General features: G+C 45.5%; 1 protein-coding gene across 1 annotated transcript; it reads right to left on the bottom strand.

The window, feature by feature from the left end:
• Positions 1–123: 123 nt before the first annotated feature.
• On the bottom strand, positions 124–25,746 carry TMEM14C (transmembrane protein 14C). Its single transcript, XM_068234623.1, has 5 exons — positions 25,638–25,746; positions 22,171–22,247; positions 18,791–18,892; positions 12,808–12,895; positions 124–673 (listed from the first exon to the last, which is right to left on the bottom strand). The coding sequence occupies exons 2-5, from the start codon at positions 22,244–22,246 to the stop codon at positions 616–618; spliced, it is 324 nt and encodes a 107-aa protein (XP_068090724.1). The 5' UTR covers position 22,247; positions 25,638–25,746; the 3' UTR covers positions 124–615.
• Positions 25,747–26,640: the final 894 nt, after the last annotated feature.

The following is a 26,640-nucleotide window of genomic DNA, read 5'->3' as shown; positions in this document are numbered from 1 at the left end:
CACTTTTGGCACCATAGTTTGTAAACGCTATAACTTTTACCCAATCCAATAAATATACACTGAATGTTTTTTTTTTTTTTTTTTATCAAAGACATGTAGCAGAATAACTTTCGCGCTCAAATGTATAGGAAATTTTATTTTATTTGAAAAATGTCAGCACAGAAAGTTAAAAAAGTCATTTATCGATTATCTAGCTGATTCAAATGATCAAATAGGCTGGATATTGATGCAAAAAAATCTACTAGTGTATGGCCACCTGACTACCTAAACCGCTCACCCGCGCCAGGATTGTGAATCAAGTGTTGTGACTTTCATGATCTGCCCATGTTCTTGTGGAGCCATACAGCTATGAATCTGACATTCTTTAGAAGGTGATTAATAGCAGTCTCCATGGTACACAAATGCCATGTGTACTAGAATAGGGTTTTTTTCTTCTGATTTGTGTTATTTTGACAAGAAAACAAATAGCATTCTATAAATTAAAAGGGAAAAAAAAAAATACACATTTTCTTTTAGTAAAAGAAAGCGACTTTACTAAGAAAGTGACATTTACAAGAAAATCAAGTCTTGTACACGTTATAGATCTAGAATATTTCAGTGCTGTGGCAATTTCCATCATGAATCGTGAGGTTTCGCCAACATTTTAAGGCCAATTCTTCCCAACATTAGCAAGCTGTGGAAAAGAACACCAGCGTTAAAACAAGAACATATGAATGCATTTTAAGGAAAAATCATGACAAAAAAAAACAAAACTTACAATTCATGTAACTGCCATGAAAAATGTAGGTGGGAAAGGCTGCATAATTTTAACCCTCAGTTGACCTGAGCAGAGACAGCTGCAAATTAAGGTACCAACATGTATACTCATCCCTGTTCTTTCCTCTACTGATAATGGTTAATTAATTAATACTTTAATATGAGATGATATAGGAAAACAGAGTAGCGAAAAGTTGGGGACAAAAATGAGCCCCCTACCATTGGGTTCCATGACTATAGGGGCAACACTGGACCTAGTTTGGCATTCTTGTGGGTCAGTATGGTGAGGAGAGGGCCCACAGCAGAAATGCAGCGTAAGCAGCAAAGCATGCTGGAGGCAATTGACCCATCTGTCAAGCCCATTCACCTCTGGCTAGCATGTCCCATCTTTATGGCTCCTTGCCGCAGCTACGTCACTGCACTTGTGACCTACCAGGATGTGATGTCAATTTGTACATACTGAGGGGAAAGAGTGATGCTGCGCCAGTGAGAGGAAACAGTGGTACGGCTAGCCGATCGGATGGCGGAAGCACAGTGGCAGGACAGGTGAGTGAATCCTTCTAGCTCCTCTGCTGTGCACTCTGCATAAGGAAAGGAGGAAACAGGCAGGACACAAAAGGCTAACAGTGCTGGATACCTAAAACTGCTACCTAGGGCACACAATAGCAACCTAATACTGATAATATGGGGGGCACACTGGCTACCTAATACTGATATATGGGGGGCACACAATGGCTACCTAATACTGATATATGGGGGGCACACAATGGCTACCTAATACTGATATATGGGGGGGGGGCACACAATGGCTACCTAATACTGATATATGGGGGGGGGGCACACAATGGCTACCTAACACTGATATATGGGGGGCACACAATGGCTACCTAATACTGATATATGGGGAACACAATGGCTACCTAATACTGATATATGGGGGGCACACAATGGCTACCTAATACTGATATATGGAGGGGGCACACAATGGCTACCTAACACTGATAATATGGGGAACACACAATGGCTACCTAATACTGATAATATGGGGGGCACACACACTGGCTATCTAATACTAATATGAGGAGCCCACAATGGCTACCTAATACTGATATATGGGGGGGCACACAATGGCTACCTAATACGGATATATGGGGGGGGGCACACAATGGCTACCTAATACTGATATATGGGGGGGGGGCACACAATGGCTACCTAATACTGATATATGGGGGGGGGCACACAATGGCTATCTAATACTGATATATGGGGGGGGCACACAATGGCTACCTAATACTGATAATATGGGGAACACACAATGGCTACCTAATACTGATAATATGGGGGGCACACACACTGGCTATCTAATACTAATATGGGGAGCCCACAATGGCTACCTAACACTGATATATGGGGGGGCCCACAATGGCTACCTAACACTGATATATGGGGGGCACACAATGGCTACCTAATACTGATATATGGGGGGCACACAATGGCTACCTAATACTGATATATGGGGAACACACAATGGCTACCTAATACTGATATATGGGGGGGCCCACAATGGCTACCTAATACTGATAATATGGGGAACACACAATGGCTACCTAACACTGATATATGGGGGGCACACAATGGCTACCTAATACTGATATATGGGGGGGGGGCACACAATGGCTACCTAATACTGATATATGGGGGGGCACACAATGGCTATCTAATACTGATATATGGGGAACATACAATGGCTACCTAATACTGATAATATGGGGGGCACACAATGGCTACCTAATACTGATATATGGGGGGCACACAATGGCTACCTAATACTGATATATGGGGGGGCACACAATGGCTACCTAATACTGATAATATGGGGGGCACACAATGGCTACCTAATACTGATATATGGGGGGCACACAATGGCTACCTAATACTGATATATGGGGGGGCACACAATGGCTACCTAATACTGATATATGGGGGGGCACACAATGGCTACCTAACACTGATATAGGGCGGCACACAATGGCTACCTAACACTGATATAGGGGGGCACACAATGGATACCCAATACTGATATAGGGGGGCACACAATGGATACCTAATACTGATATATGGGGGGGCACACAATAGCTACCTAACACTGATATATGGGGGGGCACACAATGGCTACCTAATACGGATGGCTGTCTGTGGGCAATTTTTTGTATCAGAGCTACCTGGCTTCTTAACCCTGTCTACTTGTATGTCCCGCATCGCGGGACAATGCGAATTTCCCATTGCACTCGTATGTCCCGCTATGCAGGGGACAATTTCAGCGGCGGTTCGCAGGCACATCAGCGGGGGGCAAAGTCCGATCTCTCTCACCTTGTATAGTGGGCATGTAAGAGTACATGCCCACACAGGTGGTACCCCCTGCCCCAAAACGAAAGTGCGCGATCAGCACTACCAGGAAGTGACCAATGCATTGAATTTTCCTTGCCAATTCCTTGCTTATTCCTTCTTGCAGATTCCATAGAGGAGCAATGGCATCCTATGCAATGGACTTGAAGGAGCATCTAAATAGTAGCCAGCATTTCATTGCTCTAATTCCCAATCGAAATACCAAAGATTGCATCGTGTGTAGTGACAAAGATACCAGGTGGCAGGCATAAAACCACCTATTATTGCGAAACTTGCTCATGCAAGCCAGGATTACACCCACGAAATTGCTGTAAAATTTACTATACCTTGGCCATCTTCTCTGCTACCAGCCAATAGAAGATGCCAAACTGTCCAAATAAGGTATTAAATTAAACTTTATAATGTGTTCTTTAAAATAAGATATACTATGTTACTATGTTATGTTCCATGTTAAAATGGGAGAGAGTAAGAGGGAGAGTGCATTTCTGTAAAAAAAAAACAAAAAAAAAAACTCCGAGCAGAAACTACTCCCTTTAGGAAAAAATAGAGTGGAAAGGGTTCATTCTGGTGTCTGGGGCCCACATGGCTACTTAATTCTGATGTTTGAGGGTCACATGGCTGTCTAATAACTGCAGTGCTTGTCCCATAGATAAAATCCAAACTATCCCTGTGGTATCCCATAACTGAATGACATTATCCAACATTTCTTAGTCCAGTTTCAATCAATTAATTAGGAGGTGTGGCGTCCAAAGCCACTGCCCTGTCTGGTGTTAATCCAGCTCTGGATAATGGTGGCCATACACCATACAATTTTTTGTTTAGATCTTTTAAATTCAATCAATGTTCTTCACTGATTGTATTTGAAAAGTCAAAAACAATTCACCATACACGATTCAATTTTTTTTCTAAAAACTGGTCAGAATTTTTCAACATTGCCGATAGTTTAAAAGATCAAAAATTCAACAAATACTTTTTCAATAAAATAAAAAAATAATAATAATTGGATTTTTCCATACAATAGATAGTTTTTATCGAAATATAGGAAAATCTAACATTTTCATTGACCCGTGTATGGCTCCCTTAACCACTTAAGGACCTAGGGCTTTCTACCCCTTAAGGACCGGCCACTTTTTTTCCATTCAGACCACTGCAGCTTTCACGGTTTATTGCTCGCTCATACAACCTACCACCTAAATGAATTTTGGCTCCTTTTCTTGTCACTAATAAAGCTTTCTTTTGGTGCCATTTGATTGCTCCTGCGATTTTTACTTTTTATTATATTCAGCAAAAAAGACATGAATTTTGGCAAAAAAAATGATTTTTTTAACTTTCTGTGCTGACAGTTTTCAAATAAAGTAAAATTTCTGTATACATGCAGCGCGAAAAATGTGGACAAACATGTTTTTGATTAAAAAAAACCCATTCAGCGTATATTTATTGGTTTGGGTAAAAGTTATAGCGTTTACAAACTATGGTGCAAAAAGTGAATTTTCCCATTTTCAAGCATCTATGACTTTTCTGACCCCCTGTCATGTTTCATGAGGGGCTAGAATTCCAGGATAGTATAAATATCCCCCAAATGACCCCATTTTGGAAAGAAGACATCCCAAAGTATTCACTGAGAGGCATAGTGAGTTCATAGAAGATATTATTTTTTGTCACAAGTAAGCGGAAAATGACACTTTGTGACCAAAAAAAAAAAAAAAAGTTTCCATTTCGTCTAACTTGCGACAAAAAAAAATGAAATCTGCCACGGACTCACCATGCCCCTCTCTGAATACCTTGAAGGGTCTACTTTCCAAAATGGGGTCATTTGTGGGGTGTGTTTACTGTCCTGACATTTTGGGGGGTGCTAAATTGTAAGCACCCCTGTAAAGCCTAAAGGTGCTCATTGGACTTTGGGCCCCTTAGCGCAGTTAGGCTGCAAAAAAGTGCCACACATGTGGTATTGCCGTACTCAGGAGAAGTAGTATAATGTGTTTTGGGGTGTATTTTTACACATACCCATGCTGGGTGGGAGAAATAGCTCTGTAAATGACAATTTTTTATTTTTTTTTTTACACACAATTGTCCATTTACAGAGTGATTTCTCCCACCCAGCATGGGTATGTGTAAAAATACACCCAAAAATACATTATACTACTTCTCCCGAGTACGGCGGTACCACATGTGTGGCACTTTTTTACACCCCAAGTACGCTAAGGGGCCCAAAGTCCAATGAGTACCTTTAGGATTTCACAGGTCATTTTGCGGAATTTGATTTCCAGACTACTCCTCACGGTTTAGGGCCCCTAAAATGCCAGGGCAGTATGGGAACCCCACAAATGACCCCATTTTAGAAAGAAGACACCCCAAGGTATTCCGTTAGGAGTATGGTGAGTTCATAGAAGATTTTATTTTTTGTCAAAAGTTAGCGGAAAATTGATTTTTATTGTTTTTTCACAGTGTCATTTTCCACTAACTTGTGACAAAAAATAAAATCTTCTATGAACTCACCATACTCCTAACGGAATACCTTGGGGTGTCTTCTTTCTAAAATGGGGTCATTTGTGGGGTTCCTATACTGCCCTGGCATTTTAGGGGCCCTAAACCGTGAGGAGTAGTCTGGAAATCAAATTCCGCAAAATGACCTGTGAAATCCTAAAGGTACTCATTGGACTTTGGGCCCTTTAGCGCAGTTAGGGTGCAAAAAAGTGCCACACATGTGGTATCGCCGTACTCGGGAGAAGTAGTACAATGTGTTTTGGGGTGTATTTTTACACATACCCATGCTGGGTGGGAGAAATCACTCTGTAAATGGACAATTGTGTGTAAAAAAATCAAAAGATTGTCATTTACAGAGGTATTTCTCCCACCCAGCATGGGTATGTGTAAAAATACACCCCAAAACACATAATACTACTTCTCCCGAGTACGGCGATACCACATGTGTGGCACTTTTTTGCACCCTAACTGCGCTAAGGGGCCCAGAGTCCAATGAGTACATTTAGGCTTTACAGGGGTGCTCACAATTTAGCACCCCGCCCACTTGCCAGGACAGTTAACAAACCCCACAAATGACCCCATTTTGGAAAGAATACACAACAAGGTATTCCATGAGGGTAATGGTGAGGTCATTGAAAATTTTATTTTTTGTCACAAGTTAACGGAAAATGACACTTTGTTAAAAAAAAAAAAATTAAAAAAAAATTCTGCTAACTTGTGACAAAAACTAAAATCTTTTATGAACTCACCGTGCACCTCACATAATACTTTAGGGTGTCCTCTTTCCAAAATGGGGTCATTTGTGGAGTCTGTCCTGGCATTTTAGGGTCTCTGCAATCATTACATGTATGGCCAGTATTAGGAGTTTCTGCTATACTCCTTATATTGGGTATACAAGTAATGCACTCTGGGCTGAAAGGAAAAATGAACGGCAAACATACCTTGCTCCACATCAATGGCAGATCTTCCTCCACATCAATGGCAGTGATAACCTCAGGAGAGAGACACCCCGTGCCACCCTGCACTCAGGGTGAGCCACCAACTTATGTGACTGGGCCTCAGAACTTTAGTATACAGCATTATGCCTGTAGGATACAGCAATATGCCTGCCAATAGAGATGACTCTGTGTGGCATTAAAGCATCATCATAGGCCCAAATCACATATAAACCGGGGGTGTCCACACTCAAGGGAAATTCAAACATGCCGTCTTATATCGCCAACCCAGGACAGATCAGCAATATCAAGCATGGAAACCGATCCTTCTTCCCACTTTTATGCTTACCCGTTTGGTCTTCAAGCTTACCTCTCCTCTCCCTGCGACAATGTGCGAAAGACCACTGAGTGTGTGCCTACTCCTGTGTCTGGAGTTCCCTAGGTTCTAATAGTGTACCTGCTCGTGGTACCTCTCAAAACACGGCCCTACGCATAGACCAGGCTGGTCAGGACAGCGGGGACAATAAAAACTGGTGTCATTCCTTCTTCCAGTCCTGCTGCAGACACGACAACGTTTTCTTCTGATGCGTTGACCTGGGGCACACGGAATCTGATAGGCGTAATGCCTACCATGCAGTTGGCTAGTTGCATCTGGGGGGGGGGGGGGGGGGGGGGGGGGGCTGGCACCTCCTGGATACAGGATGTCCAGAATGATCTGTTCCTGAAATTGGAGGAAAGATCCAGTTCTCCCAGCCTTACTGTAGAGAACAAAGCTGTTGTAAACTGCCAATTGAATCAGATAAAAAGACACTTTCTTATACCAGCGTCTTGTTTTCCGGGTCATTAAATAGGGCGCTAACCTCTGGTCATTGAAGTCCACCCCTCCCATGTTGACATTATATTCGTGGACGACAAGGGGCTTTTCAATGACCTTAGTTGCCCGTTGAATTTGGACTGTCGTGTCTGTGTGAATGGTGGACAGAAAGTAAACGTCCCTCTTGTCCCTCCATTTCACCGCGAGCAGGTCTTCAGTACGCAAGGCGGCCCTCTGCCCCCGTTCAAGTCTGGTGGTAATGAGCCGTTGGGGGAAGCCCTGGCGACTAGGCCGCGCAGTGCCACAGCATCGGATTCCTTCTAACTTTAAGTGCTGAAAGAGGGCCACACTTGTGTAATAATTGTCCACAAAAAGATGGTACCCCTTCTGGAACAAGGGTGACACCAAGTCCCACACAACCTTTCCACTGCTCCCCAGGTAGTCAGGGCATCCGACCGGCTCCAATTTTGAGTCTTTTCCCTCATAGACCCTAAAACGACATGTATAGCCTGTGGCCCTTTCACAGAGCTTATACAGTTTCACCCCATACCGGGCGCGCTTGCTTGGGATGTACTGTTTGATGCCAAGGCGCCCGGTAAAGCGTAAGAGGGACTCGTCTACGCAGATGTTCTGTTCAGGGATATAAGCATCTGCAAATGTTGAGGACAGGTGGTCTATGAGGGGCCGAATTTTGTGGAGCCGGTCATAAGCAGGGTCTCCCCTTTCATGACAGGTTTAGTCGTCGTTGAAGTGCAGGAAGCGCAGGATGGACTCAAATCGTGTCCTGGACATGGCAGCAGGGTACAAGGGAACATGATGTACTGGGTTCGTAGACCAATACGACCGCAATACATTCTGTTTCATTAGTCCCAAGTGAAGGATAAGGGCCAAAAAGATTTTAATGTCGGAAACTTGGACTGGTTTCCACCCGAAAGGCTGGGCATACATGCTCTCCGGGTGCTCGGTGATGAATTGTGTGGCTTTACGGTTGGTCTCAACCACAATTAAGTCCAAGAGAAGCTGGGTGATGAACAGCTGCAAAAATTCTAGGGCCGTTCCTAGATGAGCTGTCGCCACCTGGACTCCAGACTGGGTGGTGAAAGGGGGCACTACGGGTGCGGCGGAATCAGGGGATTGCCAATCTGGTTGTGCCAGCACCTCTGGGAGTCTATGGGTACTACGGGCCCGTCTTCTTCTTGGTGGCTGCGACGGGGGTACTACTGCACTTGCCACCGTACCAGTTTCAACTTCCATGCTGACGCTCACCACTTCGCCAGGGTCTACGGAAGCACTGGCACTAAGTCCAGGAGATGCTGCGCTGCTGGTGCCTGCCTCACCAAGAAAACTATCAACAGCGCTAGCACCACCCTGCTGCCCTTGAGGCGGATCCTGCGCCACCTGCGGTCTAACGACTTGGGGTCTGGTACGCCTGGCTCTAGCCGGGACCATAGCCTCGTCATCACTATCGGTCAGGGAACCACTGCTTTCTACAGGTTCAAATTCGGACCCGGAAGATTCGACGGATGATTCTTCCCAAAAGAACTCATCCGACTGGTCCATGTACCTGTATACCTCGTCATCGGAAAGCCCCCTTCTTGCCATTTTGGATTGCTAAATTTATGGTGTTTTCCTCCGAGACTACCCAGAAAAAAAGAGCACCTACCTAGCAAAAAGGGAGTATTTGAGAGGTATTGGGGTTGGTGGGAAGTGGGGTCTCAGAGGCAATCAAACAATCACGGGACAATCAAATACAATTACAGCACAATCGACTCCAATCACAGCACAATCAAATCTGATGCACTCGGAAGGTGATGGGGGGAGGGTGGGATTGGGTGTGGCGGGAAGTGGGGTCTCAGGCAAACAATCACGGGGCAATCGAAGCCGATCACGGGACAATCAAATACAATTACAGCACGATCGAATCCAATCACAGCCCAATCAAATCTGATGCACTCGGAAGGTGATGGGGGGAGGGTGGGATTGGGTGTGGCGGGAAGTGGGGTCTCAGGCAATCAAACAATCACGGGGCAATCAAAGTCGATCACGGGACAATCAAATACAATTACAGCACAATCGACTCCAATCACAGCACAAGCAAATCTGATGCACTCGGAAGGTGGTGGTTGGAGGTGGGGGGAGGGGGGGGGTTGGGTGTGGTGGGGGGGGGGGGGGAGGGGGGGGGGGTGTGGTGGGAAGTGGGGTCTCAGGCAATCAAACAATCACGGGACAATCGAAGCAGATCACGGGACAATCAAATACAATCGCAGCACAATTAAATACAAGCGCAGCACAATTGAATACAAGCGCAGCACAGTCAAATACAATGCACTTGGACGGTGATTAGGGGGGGGGGTCTGAGGGCGATTTGAGGGGGTGGGGGGTTGATCAGGAGCCCGCACGGGGCAGACTGAGTCCTGATCTGATGAGAGGCAGACACAGGGGGTTACTGATCAAAGATCAGTTAGTGATCGCTGGGGAGGACAGATGTAAACAAAGAGCAGGGGATGTAATCAGAAGGGGGGTATGAGGGCAATCGAGGGCCTGGGCAGGTGATCGGTTACCCCCGCGGGGCAGTTAGGGTCTGCTCTGATGGGTGGGGGTGCTGAGGGGTGATGGACAGGTGATAGACAGGTGATCAGAGGGGGATCAGGGGGTAAGGTAGCTGTATACAGATGTATACAGTATACAGGGGGGTAGTCTGGGATGGGGTCTGGGGGTGATCTAAAGGTAGGGGGGGGGGGAGATCAGGGGTGACTAGGAGGCAGTTAGGGACCTAAACTAAGGGGCAGCGTCGCTAGTTAGTGGCAGGTGGGGGGGTGGGGGTTTTGCAGGGGTGCAAGGGTGCTAGGCAGGGGTCTGCTGGGGTGATCAGGGGGGGTATGAGGCCTGGGGTGGGTGATCAGGGGGCTGTAAGGCAAAAAAAACGGCTGTGTGCTGATACTTACAAAGTGCTTCCTCCTCGCTAGTGGTCTCTGCAACAATGAGACCACGAGGCGAGGAGGAAGCACGTATAAGGCACTTTGTTTACTTAACAAAGTGCCTTATACTACCTGATTGGCTACATTGTTGGATTCCTCCGCTCGCCGGCTCTGCTAAGTGGCCGGCGAGCAGAGGCAAAATGCCGGGCTTCCGACTCCCGGCGGAGGATCGCGTCACTGATGACGCGATCGCTCCGCCCATGCCCCTACAAGGACCGCCGCCATTTGTCAATACGGCGGTCCTTGCGGGGTGCACTTCCCGGCCGCCAAATTGTACATACGGCGGTCGGGAAGTGATTAAACCTGACAAAGTCCTTGGCGTATGCCATGAAAGTGGGTCTGGGTCTCAAAACTGCTAACCTCAGACTTAAGCTAAGTACCCACAGCCAGATGGATCGGTGATCGCCGATGAACGTTCCCCGACCCAACTGGCCTAATCTACAATTTATGCAATTGTGAAAACTACCACGGGAGTCTATGGTGATCTTAACCATCACTCGTCCAGTTATCCGACATAACAGTTGTTCAATATGAATGGTCACCGTCGGTGGTAACATGTTAGACATCATTTAACACATTTTCATTAAACGATGTTGCGTGATATTGCAAAAACAATTGCTCATCACAAGAGAATTGTCGCAAAAATCGTGCCGTGGATACGAACCTTTAGATCTGCTGCTTTTCTTAAAGGACACTTAAAGAGACTCCGTAACAAAAATTGCATCCTGTTTTTTATCATCCTACAAGTTCCAAAAGCTATTCTAATGTGTTCTGGCTTACTGCAGCACTTTGTACTATCACAGTCTCTGTAATAAATCAACTTATCTCTCTCTTGTCAGACTTGTCAGGCCTGTGTCTGGAAGGCTGCCAAGTTCTTCAGTGTTTTGGTTCTGCTATGAACTCCCCCTTCCAGGCCCCTCTATGCACACTGCCTGTGTGTTATTTAGATTAGAGCAGCTTCTCTCATCTTTTACAAGCTGGATAAATCGTCCTCTGAGCTGGCTGGGCTTTCACATAGTGAGGAATTACAGACAAGGGCAAAGCTGTTTGCAGGAAGAAAAGAGCAGCCTGAAACTTCAGTGCAAGAGAGATGCAGGGGGAAAGAAACACACAAATGATCTCTTGAGATTCAAAAGGAAGGCTGTATACAGCCTGCTTGTGTATGGATGTATTTTCTATGTGTGGACATACTGTACATCAACCTACTTCCTGTTTTGGTGGCCATTTTGTTTGTTTATAAACAAAACTTTTCAAAACTGTTTTTAAACCACTTTTAATGCGGCGGGGAGCGGCGAAATTGTGACAGAGGGTAATAGGAGATGTCCCCTAACGCACTGGTATGTTTACTTTTGTGCGATTTTAACAATACAGATTCTCTTTAAAAGTGAGAAGACTAGGTAAGCCGCCATATTTATTCCCTTGTAAACAATACCAGTTGCCTGGCAGCCCTGCTGATCTGTTTGGTTGCAGTAGTGTCTGAATAACACCAGAAACAAGCATGCAGCTAATGTTGTCAGCTCTGACAATGTCAGAAAAATCTGATATGCATATGCTTGTTCGGGGTCTATGTCTAAAAGTGTTAGCGGCAAAGGATTAGAGGGATGCCAGGCAACTAGTATTACTTAAAAGGAAATACATATTGCATCCTCCATAATCCTCTCACTTTAGTTGTTCTTTAAGCCATGGTCTTCACTGTCCATAGACCTGACATGATGGGAGAGCTGGACTGTGTTTTTTCACCAGCATGAGCAATAATCTCACATGCATTTCCAAAGTTGTAAGTTTAGAAAAACACCTTTCGGCCCCATTCACAATCGCAAAACGCCGGCGTTATTGCGTGAGTGATTTTTCTGCGATTTCACGTGGAAAAATCATTGGACAGTGCATCGATTTCTCCGCGATTGCGTTTAGCGCTTCTATAACACTGAAAAGCGATCGCCGGGAAATCCCCTGAAAGTGGTGCAGGCTGCGCGTTTGAGTTTTTGGGCGATTTGCTTTCCCCCTGTGCCATCAGTGCTGGCTCACTGCTACCAGTTTCCTCTCCATAAACCACAAATACAAACAACAGTACTGTTAATTATTTTCCTTATCTTTTCTACAGTTTTCAGGATAAGTTAAGAGGCCAATACTTTACATTGGCCTTGGTATCTACATTAATAGAATATGAGGTTTCTTTCTACAGACTGGATATCTCATTTTTAATGTGAGCGAGAGCTAGCAGTGTAACTTTTGCATATAAACCCTCTCCTAATCTATGACCATCTTGCTGCTGACCTGCAGCAGACACAGGAAACGTGTTGGGCGTATACAATTAACAGGTCTTATCAAGGCAGCAAAAGCTGCTACTCTACACAACAGTCACGATAAAGGTTTTTGATCTTGCTGGTTTGCACACTTTCATCTTACGTCTCAAGTCAAACTGTCATGTACCCACCTGGCCCCAGCAATGATCCCAGCCGGCATAAATTTTCCAGAATTGTAGAATCTGTAGCCCATAACTCCAGCTAATGTACCTGATGCAACTGGAATACAAAAGATGGACAGTGAGCTATAAAAAAAAAAGTCTTATTTAAACTGTAGGCATTAGATATAGTTATTTGTTTTGTTCTGTAATTGGCACTGGTGCTAGTCAATTAAAAAAAAAATCCATTGTTTCTCAGCATGGTAGTTGGATATCTTGCAGCACTAGATAAGACAAATAACACTTATATTGCACTTTTCTCCTATTTATATTGCGTTTTTCTCCAGGCTGACTCAAACTGCTTGGGCTGCAGTCACTGGGGTGCACTCAGTAGGCAGTAGCATTGTTAGGGAGTCTTGCCCATGAACTCCTTACTGAACAGGTGCTGGCTTACTGAACAGCACCTTACTGTGCTGTCATTTACCTCCGCTCCCCGCCTGCGTCCCTTCCCTCCAATCAGCTTACAGAAGCTGGAAGGGACGCAGGCGGGGAGTGGCGGGTAAATTACAGCACAAAGGTAAACAGCCAGCTAGCGACAAGCTACGTATTGCTAGGGTGGCTATATTGGGGGACAGCAGAGTGCAGGGGGCCTGGGGGCGCACTATACGGACACAGAGACTGGGCATGGTATACAGAACCAGCCTCTGTGTCCTAATATTCATGTCAGAAACCCACCTCGGGTTCTCTTTAAGTATCACTGACCCCCAATGGGTCAGCATATTCTGCGCATGCACAGGCTAGCCCCCGCGCCGTGCGTGAATCTGACCAGGTCATTGGGCGCATACTGCGCAGTACGCTTGCAGTAATGGAATCTCACTCTCGAGTGCACGCCCACACATGCACAGAAGACGCTGACCCATCAGAGGCCAGTGATACTTCACAGGCTGCTAGCAGGACCCGGGAGAAGACCGGAGCTGCGGCAACAGAAACACGTGACTTCTAGGGTCTGGAAGAAGCCCCAAGTAAAGCAAAGCTAGATTTTATTAATTGCCTCGAATATGCTTTAAAGCAAACCTGAGCCGACATAAAAAAGCAGAACATTTGTGACCTCTTGTTGGACACGTTCAGATGGTCCATGAGTGGCAACAGTGGGGTCGAGAAGGACATGGGAAGCCTCTGAACTATCTAGAGGCTTCCCTCTACACAGGTAAGTATCTAACTTTTACATGTTAGGTCAGTTCCCTGACCCAAGGAAAAGCCATTTAAGGTAAGCACAGAGTTATGTTAATGTTGGGTCCACATACAGTGGGTTGCAAAAGTATTCAGCCCCCTTGAGGTTTTCCACATTTTGTCATATTACTGCCACAAACATGAATCAATGTTATTGGAATTCCACATGAAAGACCAACACAAAGTGGTGTACACGTGAGAAGTGGAACGAAAATCATACAGGATTCCAAACATTTTTTACAAATAAATAACTGCAAAGTGGGGTGTGCATAATTATTCGGCCCCCTTTGATCTGAGTGCAGTCAGTTGCCTATGGACATTGCCTGATGAGTGCTAATGACTAAATAGAGTGCGCCTGTGTGTAATCTAATGTCAGTACAAATACAGCTGCTCTGTGACGGCCTCAGAGGTTGTCTAAAAGAATATTGGGAGCAACAACACCATGAAGTCCAAAGAACACCACAGACAGGTCAGGGATCAAGGTATTGAGACATTTAAAACAGGCTTAGGCTACAAAAAGATCTCCAAAGCCTTGAACATCCCACGGAGCACTGTTCAAGCGATCATTCAGAAATGGAAGGAGTATGGCACAACTGTAAACCTACCAAGACAAGGCCATCCACCTAAACTCACAGGCCGAACAAGGAGAGCGCTGATCAGAAATGCAGTCAAGAGGCCCATGGTGACTCTGGACGAGCTGCAGAGATCTACAGCTCAGGTGGGAGACTCTGTCCATAGGACAACTATTAGTCATGCACTGTACAAAGTTGGCCTTTATGGAAGAGTGGCAAGAAGAAAGGCATTGTTAACAGAAAGCATAACAAGTACCATTTGCGGTTTGCTACAAGCCATGTGGGGGACACAGCAACCATGTGGAAGAAGGTGCTCTGGACAGATGAGACCAAAATGGAACTTTTTGGCCAAAATGCAAAACGCTATGTGTGGCAGAAAACTTCACTCTGAACACACCATCCCCACTGTCAAATATGGTGGTGGCAGCATCATGCTCGGGGGGGATGCCTCTCTTCAGCAGGGACAGGGAAGCTGGTCAGAGTTGATGGGAAGATGGATGGAGCCAAATACAGGGCAAACCTGGAAGAAAACCTCTTGGAGACTGCAAAAGACTTGAGACTGGGGCGGAGGTTCACCTTCCAGCAGGACAATGACCCTAAACATAAAGCCAGGGCAACAATGGAATGGTTTAAAACAAAACATATCTATGTGTTAGAATGGCCCAGTCAAAGTCCAGATCTAAATCCAATCGAGAATCTGTGGCAAGATCTGAAAACTGCTGTTCATAAACGCTGTCCATCTAATCTGACTGAGCTGGAGCTGTTTTGCAAAGAAGAATGAGCAAGGATTTCAGTCTCTAGATGTGCAAAGCTGGTAGAGACCTACCCTAAAAGACTGGCAGCTGTAATTGCAGCAAAAGGTGGTTCTATAAAGTATTGACTCAGGGGGCCGAATAATTACGCACACCCCACTTTGCAGTTATTTATTTGTAAAAAAAATGTTTGGAATGATGTATGATTTTCGATCCACTTCTCACATGTACACCACTTTGTATTGGTCTTTCATGTGGAATTCCAATACAATTGATGCATGTTTGTGGCAGTAATGTGACAATGTGGAAAACTTCAAGGGGGCCGAATACTTTTGTAACCCACTGTAACTGTGCACTGTTTGTTCCTCTCCTTGTTCCCCGGTCTCCAGTAACCACTCCTTGAAAATTCAATATAGTCAAATTCTCAGACAGAAAGAGACAGGCTTGCTGTGATGTGCCCTCCTATCACCTTCTCTTTCCCTCCTCTTGCCTGTCCCATTAACTCCCCTTAAAGTACCCCTGACCTGGTTCCCATCCCCCTCAAATACTTTTAATATTGTTTTATTACTGGTGCTGTGACTATGCCACAGTATGTTTATACAATGGTAAAAAGAGTGGCACTCCTTGCCCAGGGATAAGGGTGCCCAAGCCTCTATGGATCCTCGCACCTTTTGGATCCAAGCTGAATACAAGAAGAAGGTGGAGGCTGGCACGTCCAAAAGTAAAAAAGCTCTTTTATTGAAGTATCACATTAAAATCTGTGGCCATACAACGACAGCCCGCTGTTTCAGGTTTCAGCCTTTCTTCAAGCTGTTTCAACCACAAATAAGGAGTCAAACAGCATCATATTTATAATGCCCACCCCCATTCTCAACCAATCATTTTGAAATACAAGCAGCCAATCCGTTTACCTGTAGAGATGTGCGGACCTGACAGGAGACTATGGGCTTGATTCACAAAGCAGTGCTAACCTACTTAGCACGTCTAAAGTCTTTAGACGCGTTAACCAGGGTGCTAAGTAGGTTAGCACCGGATTTCTCAATCAGATCGCGCGCAAAGTTTTACACACGCAAAGTCCTATGCGCGCGCGAAGTCCCATAGGCTTTAATGGGCACTTCGCGCAGAGCGCTCTGTGCAGTGCGCGCGTAAAGCCTACGCGCATAAAGTTTTGCGCGCGAAAAGCTGGTTTAGACGTGCTAAGAGGGTTTTCACAGTCGTGCTAACAGTTAGCACCGCTTTGTGAATCAAGCCCTATGTCTCTTCCGTGAAGTGACACCCTCTGAATAATCTATTTTAATCTGAATTACTAAGGAGAGAGGCGAGTTGGATTAAGAGATTGGGAGTGCTGGGGAATGGAGGACTTAACCGTGAATATGAATTGGGTTTTTGTATTTAATTCGACCTGGACAGGGCTTAGGCTGCATGTTTTTAATGTATCTATTTTTGCTCTTTATTGCAGAGCTCTCCGTTTTCCTGCATTGGCGGTTCCTGTATGAAGAAGTTTGCCGTTTTACGTTTGCTGCGCAGGAGGTGGTGAGATGTTGTATTATGTCTATAATGTTGAGTGGTGTTACCATAGAAACGTTGCGAACAGGTCCGGGACAGCGCATTTAGTACAGCGCTGTTGTTTACTAGTGACGATAGGTGGTGTCCGCCTATTGGGCGGCATACAGTTACGTATGTGGTTCACTGCGCACTTGGTTTGCGCAGGACTGATGATCGGACCAATCGCGGCTTTTGTGTGGTGACGTCACATGCTAGTGAGTCACCTGATCCGAACACAGCAAATGGCAAGCCGAGGGAGGACTCTGAGCGGAGGACGCTACAGAGCCCCGGCATAGATTATTTAGAGGGTGTCACTTCACGGAAGAGACAGTCTCCTGTCAGGTCTGCACATCTCTACAGGTAAACGGATTGGCTGCTTGTATTTCAAAATGATTGGTTGAGAATGGGGGTGGGCATTATAATTATGATGCTGTTTGACTCCTCATTTGTGGTTGAAACAGCTTGAAGAAAGGCTGACACCTGAAACAGCGGGCTGTCGCTGTATGGCCACAGATTTTAATGTGATGCTTCAATAAAAGAGCTTTTTTACTTTTGGACGTGCAAGCCTCCACCTTCTTCTTGTACTATGCCACAGTACACAGCACCACCCTCCTGAGCCCCCTGTGGCTCCCGATCTGGCATCAATTATGGACAGGGAGGAAGTGGCAGTTCTTCCTTGCCTCTGCGCGTCCTTAACTCCGCCCCCTCCACTCACAGCTTCAGGTCTGTATAGGATTCACTGTAGGCAGCGCACTGGGGAGCTGCGCTATGTGCAGGCTTGTGATAATTGAGGTTGGAAGGATATCCTACCTCAATTACCACAAGATCCCACACCGCACAGCTCCCCTTTATGGAGTGGATCATAAAGTGGAACTGTAGCAGCGAGTGGAGGGGACAGAGTTATGGATTGGCAGAAAGGAGTGAGAACTGCCACTTCCTCCCCGCCCGTATTCGATGTTCTGCTCAGTCGAAGATTACAACTGAGCAGAACAGAGGCCACAGGGGGCGCTGGAACGGGAAGGACGGTGCTGTGACAGTCACAGCACCAATAATAAAACACTATTAAAAGTTTAAGAGGAGGAAAAACCGGGAGGGGGTACTTTAAGTGGCAAGGAACAAATGGTAATAAGAGGGTTACAGCAGGGAGCATTGCAGCAAGCCTGCCTCTTCCAGTCTGGGAGTTTGACTTAAGCTGGTCAGATTTTTGAAGGAACATTATGGGGATAGTAAGGAACGAGGAGAGGAAAGTACCAGCGTGTATCCTTTAAAGACCAGTGTACTTACATTTGCATGAGTACAACACACCTGAAGTAAACTTTACATCACTTGATCTCATCATGGCAGTGTTCTGCATACTTTTTTTCCCCTTTAGCTTATGTACAGTGTCATTTCACCATGCTGACCAGAGCTGCAGAATGCTTCTGTGTTAAGAGTTGCTGCCATGTTACCTTCTGCTAATTTTGATAACATTTCCTCATTCGTTGCTCATGAACCTGAAACTGTATGTCAACTCTAAAGTTTTTTTTTTTGTTTTTTTTTTTGAGGAAAAAACAAACAAGGGTTCTGTCTTCACTGTGACCTAATCTAATACAACATGTCGGCACTGTCAGCCAGCTCAGTCGCTGTGTGAGTGGAGCTCAAGTTTAGCCATTTGCAAAAATGTTCCGATTTCAAGTACACTTTAAATTGGGGCTCTAAGCAATAATACAGTATACCTGAATAATGTGCTTTGAAGCTGTTCACACTACTTTTCCAGTTATAAATGTAATCAGTCCATTTATTATCATCCCACTACACAGCTTTATGAAACTACAAATGAAGGGGTGTTTTACTGATTAGTCATAGGAATTTGCTGCTACATTTGTTACTTTCAAAGCAATGTATGATACAATGTAGAGATACATTAACAGAACTTACTAAGTGAAAGTAAAATATTCTTAGAATCATGTGACATTTGATAGGCGCCCAGTCCAGCTAGACCTCCAAAAACAAGACCAGCAGCAAGAGAAGGGACACTACCTAGAATGAAAACACACCAAAGAAAAAAAAAATGTTATATCCAACTCCATTACAGTTTTCATTACTCCAGGTGGTCACTGTAATTCAGGGAACGATCGTATATGAACTATCGGAAATGATCATTTGGGACCACTAACATGAAGCTCTAACCAATCTGATTTGATTAATGTTAACAATCAGATTTGCAAATCGATCCTGTCAATCTGATCGGATTGGTTAGGAGATTGGCCATTAGTGATCCTAATTGATCATCTCCGATCATTCAAATGAATAATTGTTCATAAACGATCATTCAGCAAATTGTATAATTCGTGGCCACCTTCACAGTCATCTGAAGAAATGTTTTATTAAAACGTTATATCCCAGTAGAACAATATACAGAATTAGCAAAACAGGAAAGCCTTTTCCATTCATTATTTTAAATAATGGACAATAGTGACAGTAGAATAAGGCAGAAATGTGTTCTGAAGAGGACTGTAAATATATGAGTACAGCAGACTGTGTGGGACATTAAGCAGATCTGATTACAGGCCTATAGGCTCATACCCATGCTGGTCTGAAATCAGCCGTGGTGGATGATGATGACCGCCATGGCCAGGCGATCAGACCAGTATGGGTAGAGCAGCACAACAATGGCTAAAGATCTAAGATGTCGAAAATTTAGTGATGCCCGACACCTGCAGGTTACATGAACACATAGTTTTCGCTACTCCCCCGCCTGCTGGAAGCCGCTTCGTCACACACGTTGATTGTCCCTCCCCCCCGCACAGCAACATACGCGGCGTCAGCCAGAGGTTGAGGATGTGTGTACAGCGTCTTTGGCAGTCGGTACCCGATACCTTGGGCGACAGAGATCCATTGGCCAATTATAGATCGTCAGCAGGTGAGTATGTACCGTATTTTGCAGACTATAAGACGTTCCTGACCATAAGACACATCTAGGTTTAGAGGACAAAAACCAGGGGGGGGAAAAAAAAAATACTAAACCTGGTGCGTCCATGGTGCAGGGGCAACTTGTGGAACTTCTCCCCCTAATTATGTTATTCCTTTTGTACCTCGTGTGCCCCGGAGTCCCCCTTCTGGCTCCGTCATTGGGGCCAATTACTGCCCTTGCTGAGTAGCAGCGAATGAAATGACTGGCCCCAATAACAGAGCCAGGGTTCCACCCGCAAGACAATCAGCTCCAGGAAAAGCACAGTAATTTAAGTTACTGTAGTTTTTCCCCATAGGCTGAAGCTGTGCTCAGGGACACAGTGCAGCATAGAGCTGAGAGACAGACAGAGGAGGACACGGTAAGACAAAGGTGGACATGGGGACAGCAGAAGACAGTGGGGGGACACCAGGACAGCTGCAGGTTTGTAAAATTGTAAGGTATGTACCATACTAGACACACTGACTTCTTCCCCTACTTTTGGAGCCGAAATGCATCTTATGGTCCGAAAAATACGGGAAGTTTGATTCTGGAACATCCTCATTTTATAAATAGCCCTCTGTATATTCAGTCGTGGCTCACTGACCTTAGCAGGCTTCACTAACATAAAAACAATACAACCAGGCAATGCAAGGATTTACAGAGGAGGACAAATTCGCCCTTACAACGCATTAAAAAAGTGATTAAAATTTACACTCAAATATAGACAAATATAGAAGCACAGCAGTGCAATTCATTTTTCATTGAAGGACGTTGCAGTGGATTTTGGAAAGCTAAATTCATAGGGACACATATGGGGAGAATTCTCTACCTCTCACCCACTCTTGTGTGTGAGTTATAAGGTGGTTGGCTGGAGATGACAGCTGTACAACACTTAACATGGTGTTGTAGCAATTTAACGTAGCTTAGTGTAAAGCTATGTACCCACGTCACGATTTTCCCAGCGAGTGCCGAGTGGTTGTTTCCATAATACCGTGATGTGGGTACAGGCACACAACCACACAAACGTCACCCAGCGTCGTGCCGCAATAACAACCAACATGGCGGATTGCTTAGATCCGACGGCTCCTGCGCAAAGTACCGCGATCGCTTGAAGTCTCGTTCACTCCCAGCATGACATCGTGCAAACCCGCCAGCAGGAAGAGGCGGCCCTGAAGACCGTCATCAAGGGGACGTCGCAGGACCCGTCAGGCGGTGAGTACTCAGCAACAACCTACTACCAGACATTACATGTGGTGATTTTGAATCCCAACTCCACATACCTTTGTAGACACCTTTGCCTGACTACATGCAGAATGCTGATAAATAAACTGTGTCAGGGCTCTTGCACACTAGATGCGATTCAGATTCTGATTTTGACGCAATTTTACTTGCAATTCCAATTTGCGATTTTTAATCAGTACTGCATGCTGCATTTTTCTTCTCGTTTTGATAGCATCCAGGGAAAATCAAAATCGCAAATCGGATTTGCAGTGTGCAGGGGGCCTCAGGACACTACATGCAATTCTGATTTTCTTATACGATCCTTTTATTGATTCAGATTAAAGAAAAAAAAAAATAAAGTACTGCATGTTGCTACGTTTTTTTAATCTGAATTAAAAATTAGATTGTATTTAAAAAAAAAAAAAAAAAAATTGGAATCGCATGTAGTGTGCAAGAGGCCTAATAAGCACAATGTGATAATCTGGCCATCTGAACAAGCCCAAGGTTAGTTTAGAGGCTCAGTTTTGTATGAGGGAAGATTTCTCATGTTGGGTCTGTGTAAAAATAGTTCAGGTGTAATGCTAAGTACACACGATACAATTTCCCTTCAGATCAATGGGTAATCTGACCGAGCGTTGCGTTGTGTGTACATTTCTAAACTGCTCCCGATGGGGAGGGGGAAACCTCTGGATCCTAATGAGGCTTTCCCCCGTCAGCCAGATCCAGTGACAAGATCTCTGAACACTGCAGAGCCATAATCCTTACATGCACTTGTGGCTCTCTGCTCAGGGCCCGGCAGAAAGAGTCAAGCCCGATTGGGTCAGCTCTACAGGTGCAGATGGCTTGCACCTGCACAATAGAGCAGACCCGATTGGGCTAGTTTTTTTCTGCCACATCAAAAGGGGAAGAGGATACTGCGCCTGCACAGGGCTCACAATAAGAGTGGATCTTCGGAGGTGCAAGCGCTGGATGAGGATGGGATGCAGAGGCTTCCCCCTCCCGAGGTAAGTACCCCATAGGCCAGGGCACACTTTTTCCCTTCAGGTACACTTTAAACCTAAGTTCCAATTTGGCAAAAAAGGTTGGGTAGGCTAGCATGAGAAATTAGGGCTAGGTGACTAAAGCTTTTATTTCAAAAACATACCTGCTTTTACATAACCAATAACTCCTCCAGTAGCAACCAAAGCTGCATATCCGAAACCAAACCATTCAACACCCATACTGGAAAAGAGAAGAAACAAGATTATTTATAAACCATCAGCAATGAAATATGCCTCTAACCAAGCCTTTTTAAATGGTGCAGTGGTACAGCTGCTGCAGATTTACTTTGCAGAAGAAAAGCAGTATATGTATTTTGTGTGCAACCATAAGGAGGAATTCAGCAGGTAAAGCTGTTCAAACAGATCTTCGTAGCTCCTGGTACCTCTGAGGACTTGTGCTTTGGAGACTTCGTTCAGGGGTTCTGTCACGTTCATCCCAATATCGCACAGCATTACACCCTATTGACCACATCAGCCCAAGACTTCCCAGTATGTGCTATCGATTTCAGCCTGAAGGTGGTTGAATCTGATCTGGCATGCTTACTGCGGTACTGCTTTTCATCTGATTTGATTATCGAATTGGATGCTCGATAGGCCGGTTGGAGAAACAGGCATGTTTGAGAAGCTGTCCTGCTGCCCAGAGCCAGGACAAAGTCCTTCAGCACCGAAGGCTGAGACACCAAAGTGCGCCCCTGCATCCCTCCCACCCCAGTTGTCACACACAGATTGCTATTGGACTAAAAGGCGGCCCAGGGCCCCCAACCCCTTAATCTCTAGTTACCTGTCTTGCAGTCACTGCTTCAAGCACAATAGGGGAATGATAGCTGAGTGAGTTGTGTGCACCCTCCTACACTGCACCCTGAGGCTGGAGCCTCTCTCGCCTCTGCCTTGGCTCCCCCCATTCCCATCCTACCTAAATGCCCCCTGTCAGCCTCTTCCAGGTGGGGCATTAGTGCACATGCTCTGCAGTGTTGCCAACCGCCCGTGAAAATATGGACGGTCCGCCTTTTTAACCACAAAAAGGCAGTGTCCGTACCCGCCTGTACTTGGGGAAAGGCATCCGTTCACAGAGGGTTGGCAGGCAGGACGTGAACAGATTTTTAGGGTCTAATAGACGCCGCATCAGTTCACCGTCAGCAGAGCAGGACTTTGGGAAGATGGCTGCCGAAGCCCTGCACTGTTGACTATGTGTGTCTCCAGTACATGGCTTCGGGCGCCATCTTCCCGTAGCCCTGCTCCGCCTGTGAGTGTGAGGCTGAGCGCGGGAATTTTGCAGCTGCTGGCTGTGAAGAGTCACACCGTGGGAGCTGCGCTGGAGGAAGGCCGGGACTCAGGAAAGGAGTTGTCTGCATGTGAGTAAATGTTTTGGGATTTTTTGCAAGTGCTGCCCACATTACTGGTGACAGGTTCTGCCCATGCCCACATGTATTACTGGTGACAGGTGCTGCCCATGCCCACAGATGTATTTACTGGTGAAATGTGCTGCAGTGCCCATGCCCACATGTATTTACTGGTGAAATGTGCTGCAGTGCCCATGCCCACATGCATTTACTAGTGAAATTTGCTGCCCATGACCACATGTATTTACTGGTGAAATGTGCTGCCCATGCCCACATGTATTTACTGGTGAAATGTGTTGCCCACATAGTGTATTTACTGGTTAAATGTGCTGTCCACAGTGTATTTACAGGTGAAATGTGCTGTGGATTTACTGGTGAAATTTGCATCCCATGCCCACATGCATTTACTGGTGAAATGTGCAACCCATGCCCACATGCATATACTGGTGAAATGTGCATCCCATACCCACATGCATATACTGGTGAAATGTGCATCCCATACCCACATGCATATACTGGTGAAATGTGCATCCCATACCCACATGCATATACTGGTGAAATGTGCATCCCATACCCACATGCATATACTGGTGAAATGTGCATCCCATGCCCACATGCATATACCGGTGAAATGTGAATCCCATGCCCACATGCATATACCGGTGAAATGTGCATCCCATGCCCACATGCATATACCGGTGAAATGTGCATCCCATGCCCACATGCATATACTGGTGAAATGTGCATCCCATGCCCACATGCATATACTAATGAAATGTGCATCCCATGCCCACATGCATATACTAATGAAATGTGCATCCCATGCCCACATGCATATACTAATGAAATGTGCATCCCATGCCCACATGCATATACTGGTGAAATGTGCATCCCATGCATATACTGGTGAAACGTGCATCCCATGCATATACTGGTGAAACGTGCATCCCATGCATATACTGGTGAAACGTGCATCCCATGCATATACTGGTGAAACGTGCATCCCATGCATATACTGGTGAAACGTGCATCCCATGCATATACTGGTGAAACGTGCATCCCATGCATATACTGGTGAAATGTGCATCCCATGCATATACTGGTGAAATGTGCATCCCATGCATATACTGGTGAAATGTGCATCCCATGCATATACTGGTGAAATGTGCATCCCATGCATATACTGGTGAAATGTGCATCCCATGCATATACTGGTGAAATGTGCATCCCATGCATATACTGGTGAAATGTGCATCCCATGCATATACTGGTGAAATGTGCATCCCATGCATATACTGGTGAAATGTGCATCCCATGCATATACTGGTGAAATGTGCATCCCATGCATATACTGGTGAAATGTGCATCCCATGCATATACTGGTGAAATGTGCATCCCATGCCCACATGCATATACTGGTGAAATTTGCATCCCATGCCCACATGCATATACTGGTGAAATGTGCTACCCACATAGTGTATTTACTGGTGAAATGTGCCCACATAGCTTCATCTTTCTTTTTCTCCTCTGAAATTCACAAGGCGTTTCATAAAAAGCCCGCTACTGACTCCGCCCCCTGTCCCTCCAAACCTTGAGGTGTCCAGATTTTTTTACCATTTTGTCCAGGAAAAATAAGAAATTGGGTTGGCAACCCTGATGCGCTGGTGCAGCTGCACGCATCCTATATCTCACACGCCCGCACTGCACATGACGTGACAATTACATCACGCGCTCCTGGCCATAGGCGCACGATGTAGGGTGCACAGCCTGGCCAGCACACTAATGCCCGACCTGGAAGAGGCTGCAGGGAGGCATTTAGTTAGGAAAGGAGGGTTTGGAGGAAAAGGGGGGATGGCAGCAGGCCAGCTTCCCATACATGCCTGCTCCCCCCATTTCTCCAACTATCTTCAGCTCTGGTATATCTCTAGTAATAAACCTAAATATACTTGAACTCGGGGTATGCTGGTCACACAAATGATGGTCAGTTAAAGAAACTGCTGGTGAATGCTAGTTCTAAACCTCTAATCATTCTGTCTTTCCACCAATGCAGCGCAGGGAATAGCACTACAATGCCACAGCACAGACAGCCAAGAAAGCTGCACACGGCCATGCTGGAAACGTCAGTACTACTAGCGCTGACAGCAGACACGTGACCAGGAACAGAGGCAATGCATGAATGCAGCCGTAGGTGCAAGGCAGGAAGCTGCAAGACTGATCACTCGAGCACTAACCTTCAAGAATGCCCTGCGGACGGCAGTACAGCACGCTGGAAATAATGTGCAGTGTGACTGTGTCCTCGGAGTCACGGCGCCGCGATAGAGGCGGATACCGATCATATGACCTCTAATATCACGTGTACAGCACAGGCCTTGCCCCCTTCTATGTTGCGGTTTTTGTATTCCTCCTGTTCCTGGGAGATAAGTCGCTGCTGGGGAGAAGCAGCTGTGTGTCGCAAAAGTTCAGTGAAAACAGTGTAATGAAAACTGACACAATGTTACATTGCCAACCAGGACAAAGCTCCTTATTCTTTATAAAATAGTTTTATAGACTTTTTGTGAAAGACGTTGTCTATTTGGTTACGCAATGAATGGAAGTACATCATGGCCAATATAACAAAAACTGTCTAATGGACTTTAAATTACTTCCCCTGTGTTAGTTGTCAGGTATCATTCTTAGGGCTCCGAATGTATACCTTGTCACCCATCTTAAAGGACAACTGAAGCAAGAGGAATATGGAGGCTGCCATATTTATTTCCTTTTTAACTATACCAATTGCCTGACTGTCCTACTGATCCTCATCATCTGATACTTTTAGCCATAGACCCTGAACAAGCATGCAGCAGATCAGGTGTTTCTGACATTTATTGTCAGATCTAACCAGATTAGCTGCATGCTTGTTTCTTGTGTTATTCAGACACTTCTACAGCCAAATAGATCAGCAGGGTTGCCAGGCAACTGATAGTGCTCAACAGGAAATAAACATGGCAGCCAGCCTCCATATCCCTCTCACTTCAGTTGTCCATATTTAAATGACAGTGGGACTTAAGGCTGCTTTCAGAGTGGGACGTTACAGACGCACGTTAGAGCAGCCTGTAACGCAGCCCAACTCACAGTAATGAAAAATCAATGGGCTGTTCACAGTGCCCACGATGCGGTACAGTGTAACGCTGGACGTTATTGGAAAGTGCAGCATGCTGTGCGTTCTAAGCGGCGTAGCCGCATTAGACTGTTTGC

Source organism: Hyperolius riggenbachi, chromosome 5, assembly GCF_040937935.1.
Source record: "Hyperolius riggenbachi isolate aHypRig1 chromosome 5, aHypRig1.pri, whole genome shotgun sequence".
Taxonomy (NCBI): domain Eukaryota; kingdom Metazoa; phylum Chordata; class Amphibia; order Anura; family Hyperoliidae; genus Hyperolius; species Hyperolius riggenbachi.
The sequence above is the reverse complement of the archived record's forward strand: the minus strand, read 5'-3'. Positions and strand labels throughout refer to the sequence as shown.

Excerpts from the sequence above, each read along its gene's own strand:
- TMEM14C (XM_068234623.1), bottom strand. The coding sequence starts at position 22,246 with ATGGGTGTTGAATGGTTTGGTTTCGGATATGCAGCTTTGGTTGCTACT. Across the intron at positions 18,893-22,170 it reads TATTGGTTATGTAAAAGCAG|GTAGTGTCCCTTCTCTTGCT; the intron begins GTATGTTTTTGA and ends TTTTCATTCTAG. Across the intron at positions 12,896-18,790 it reads GAATATTTTACTTTCACTTA|TTGCATCAGGTACATTAGCT; the intron begins GTAAGTTCTGTT and ends TTTGTATTCCAG.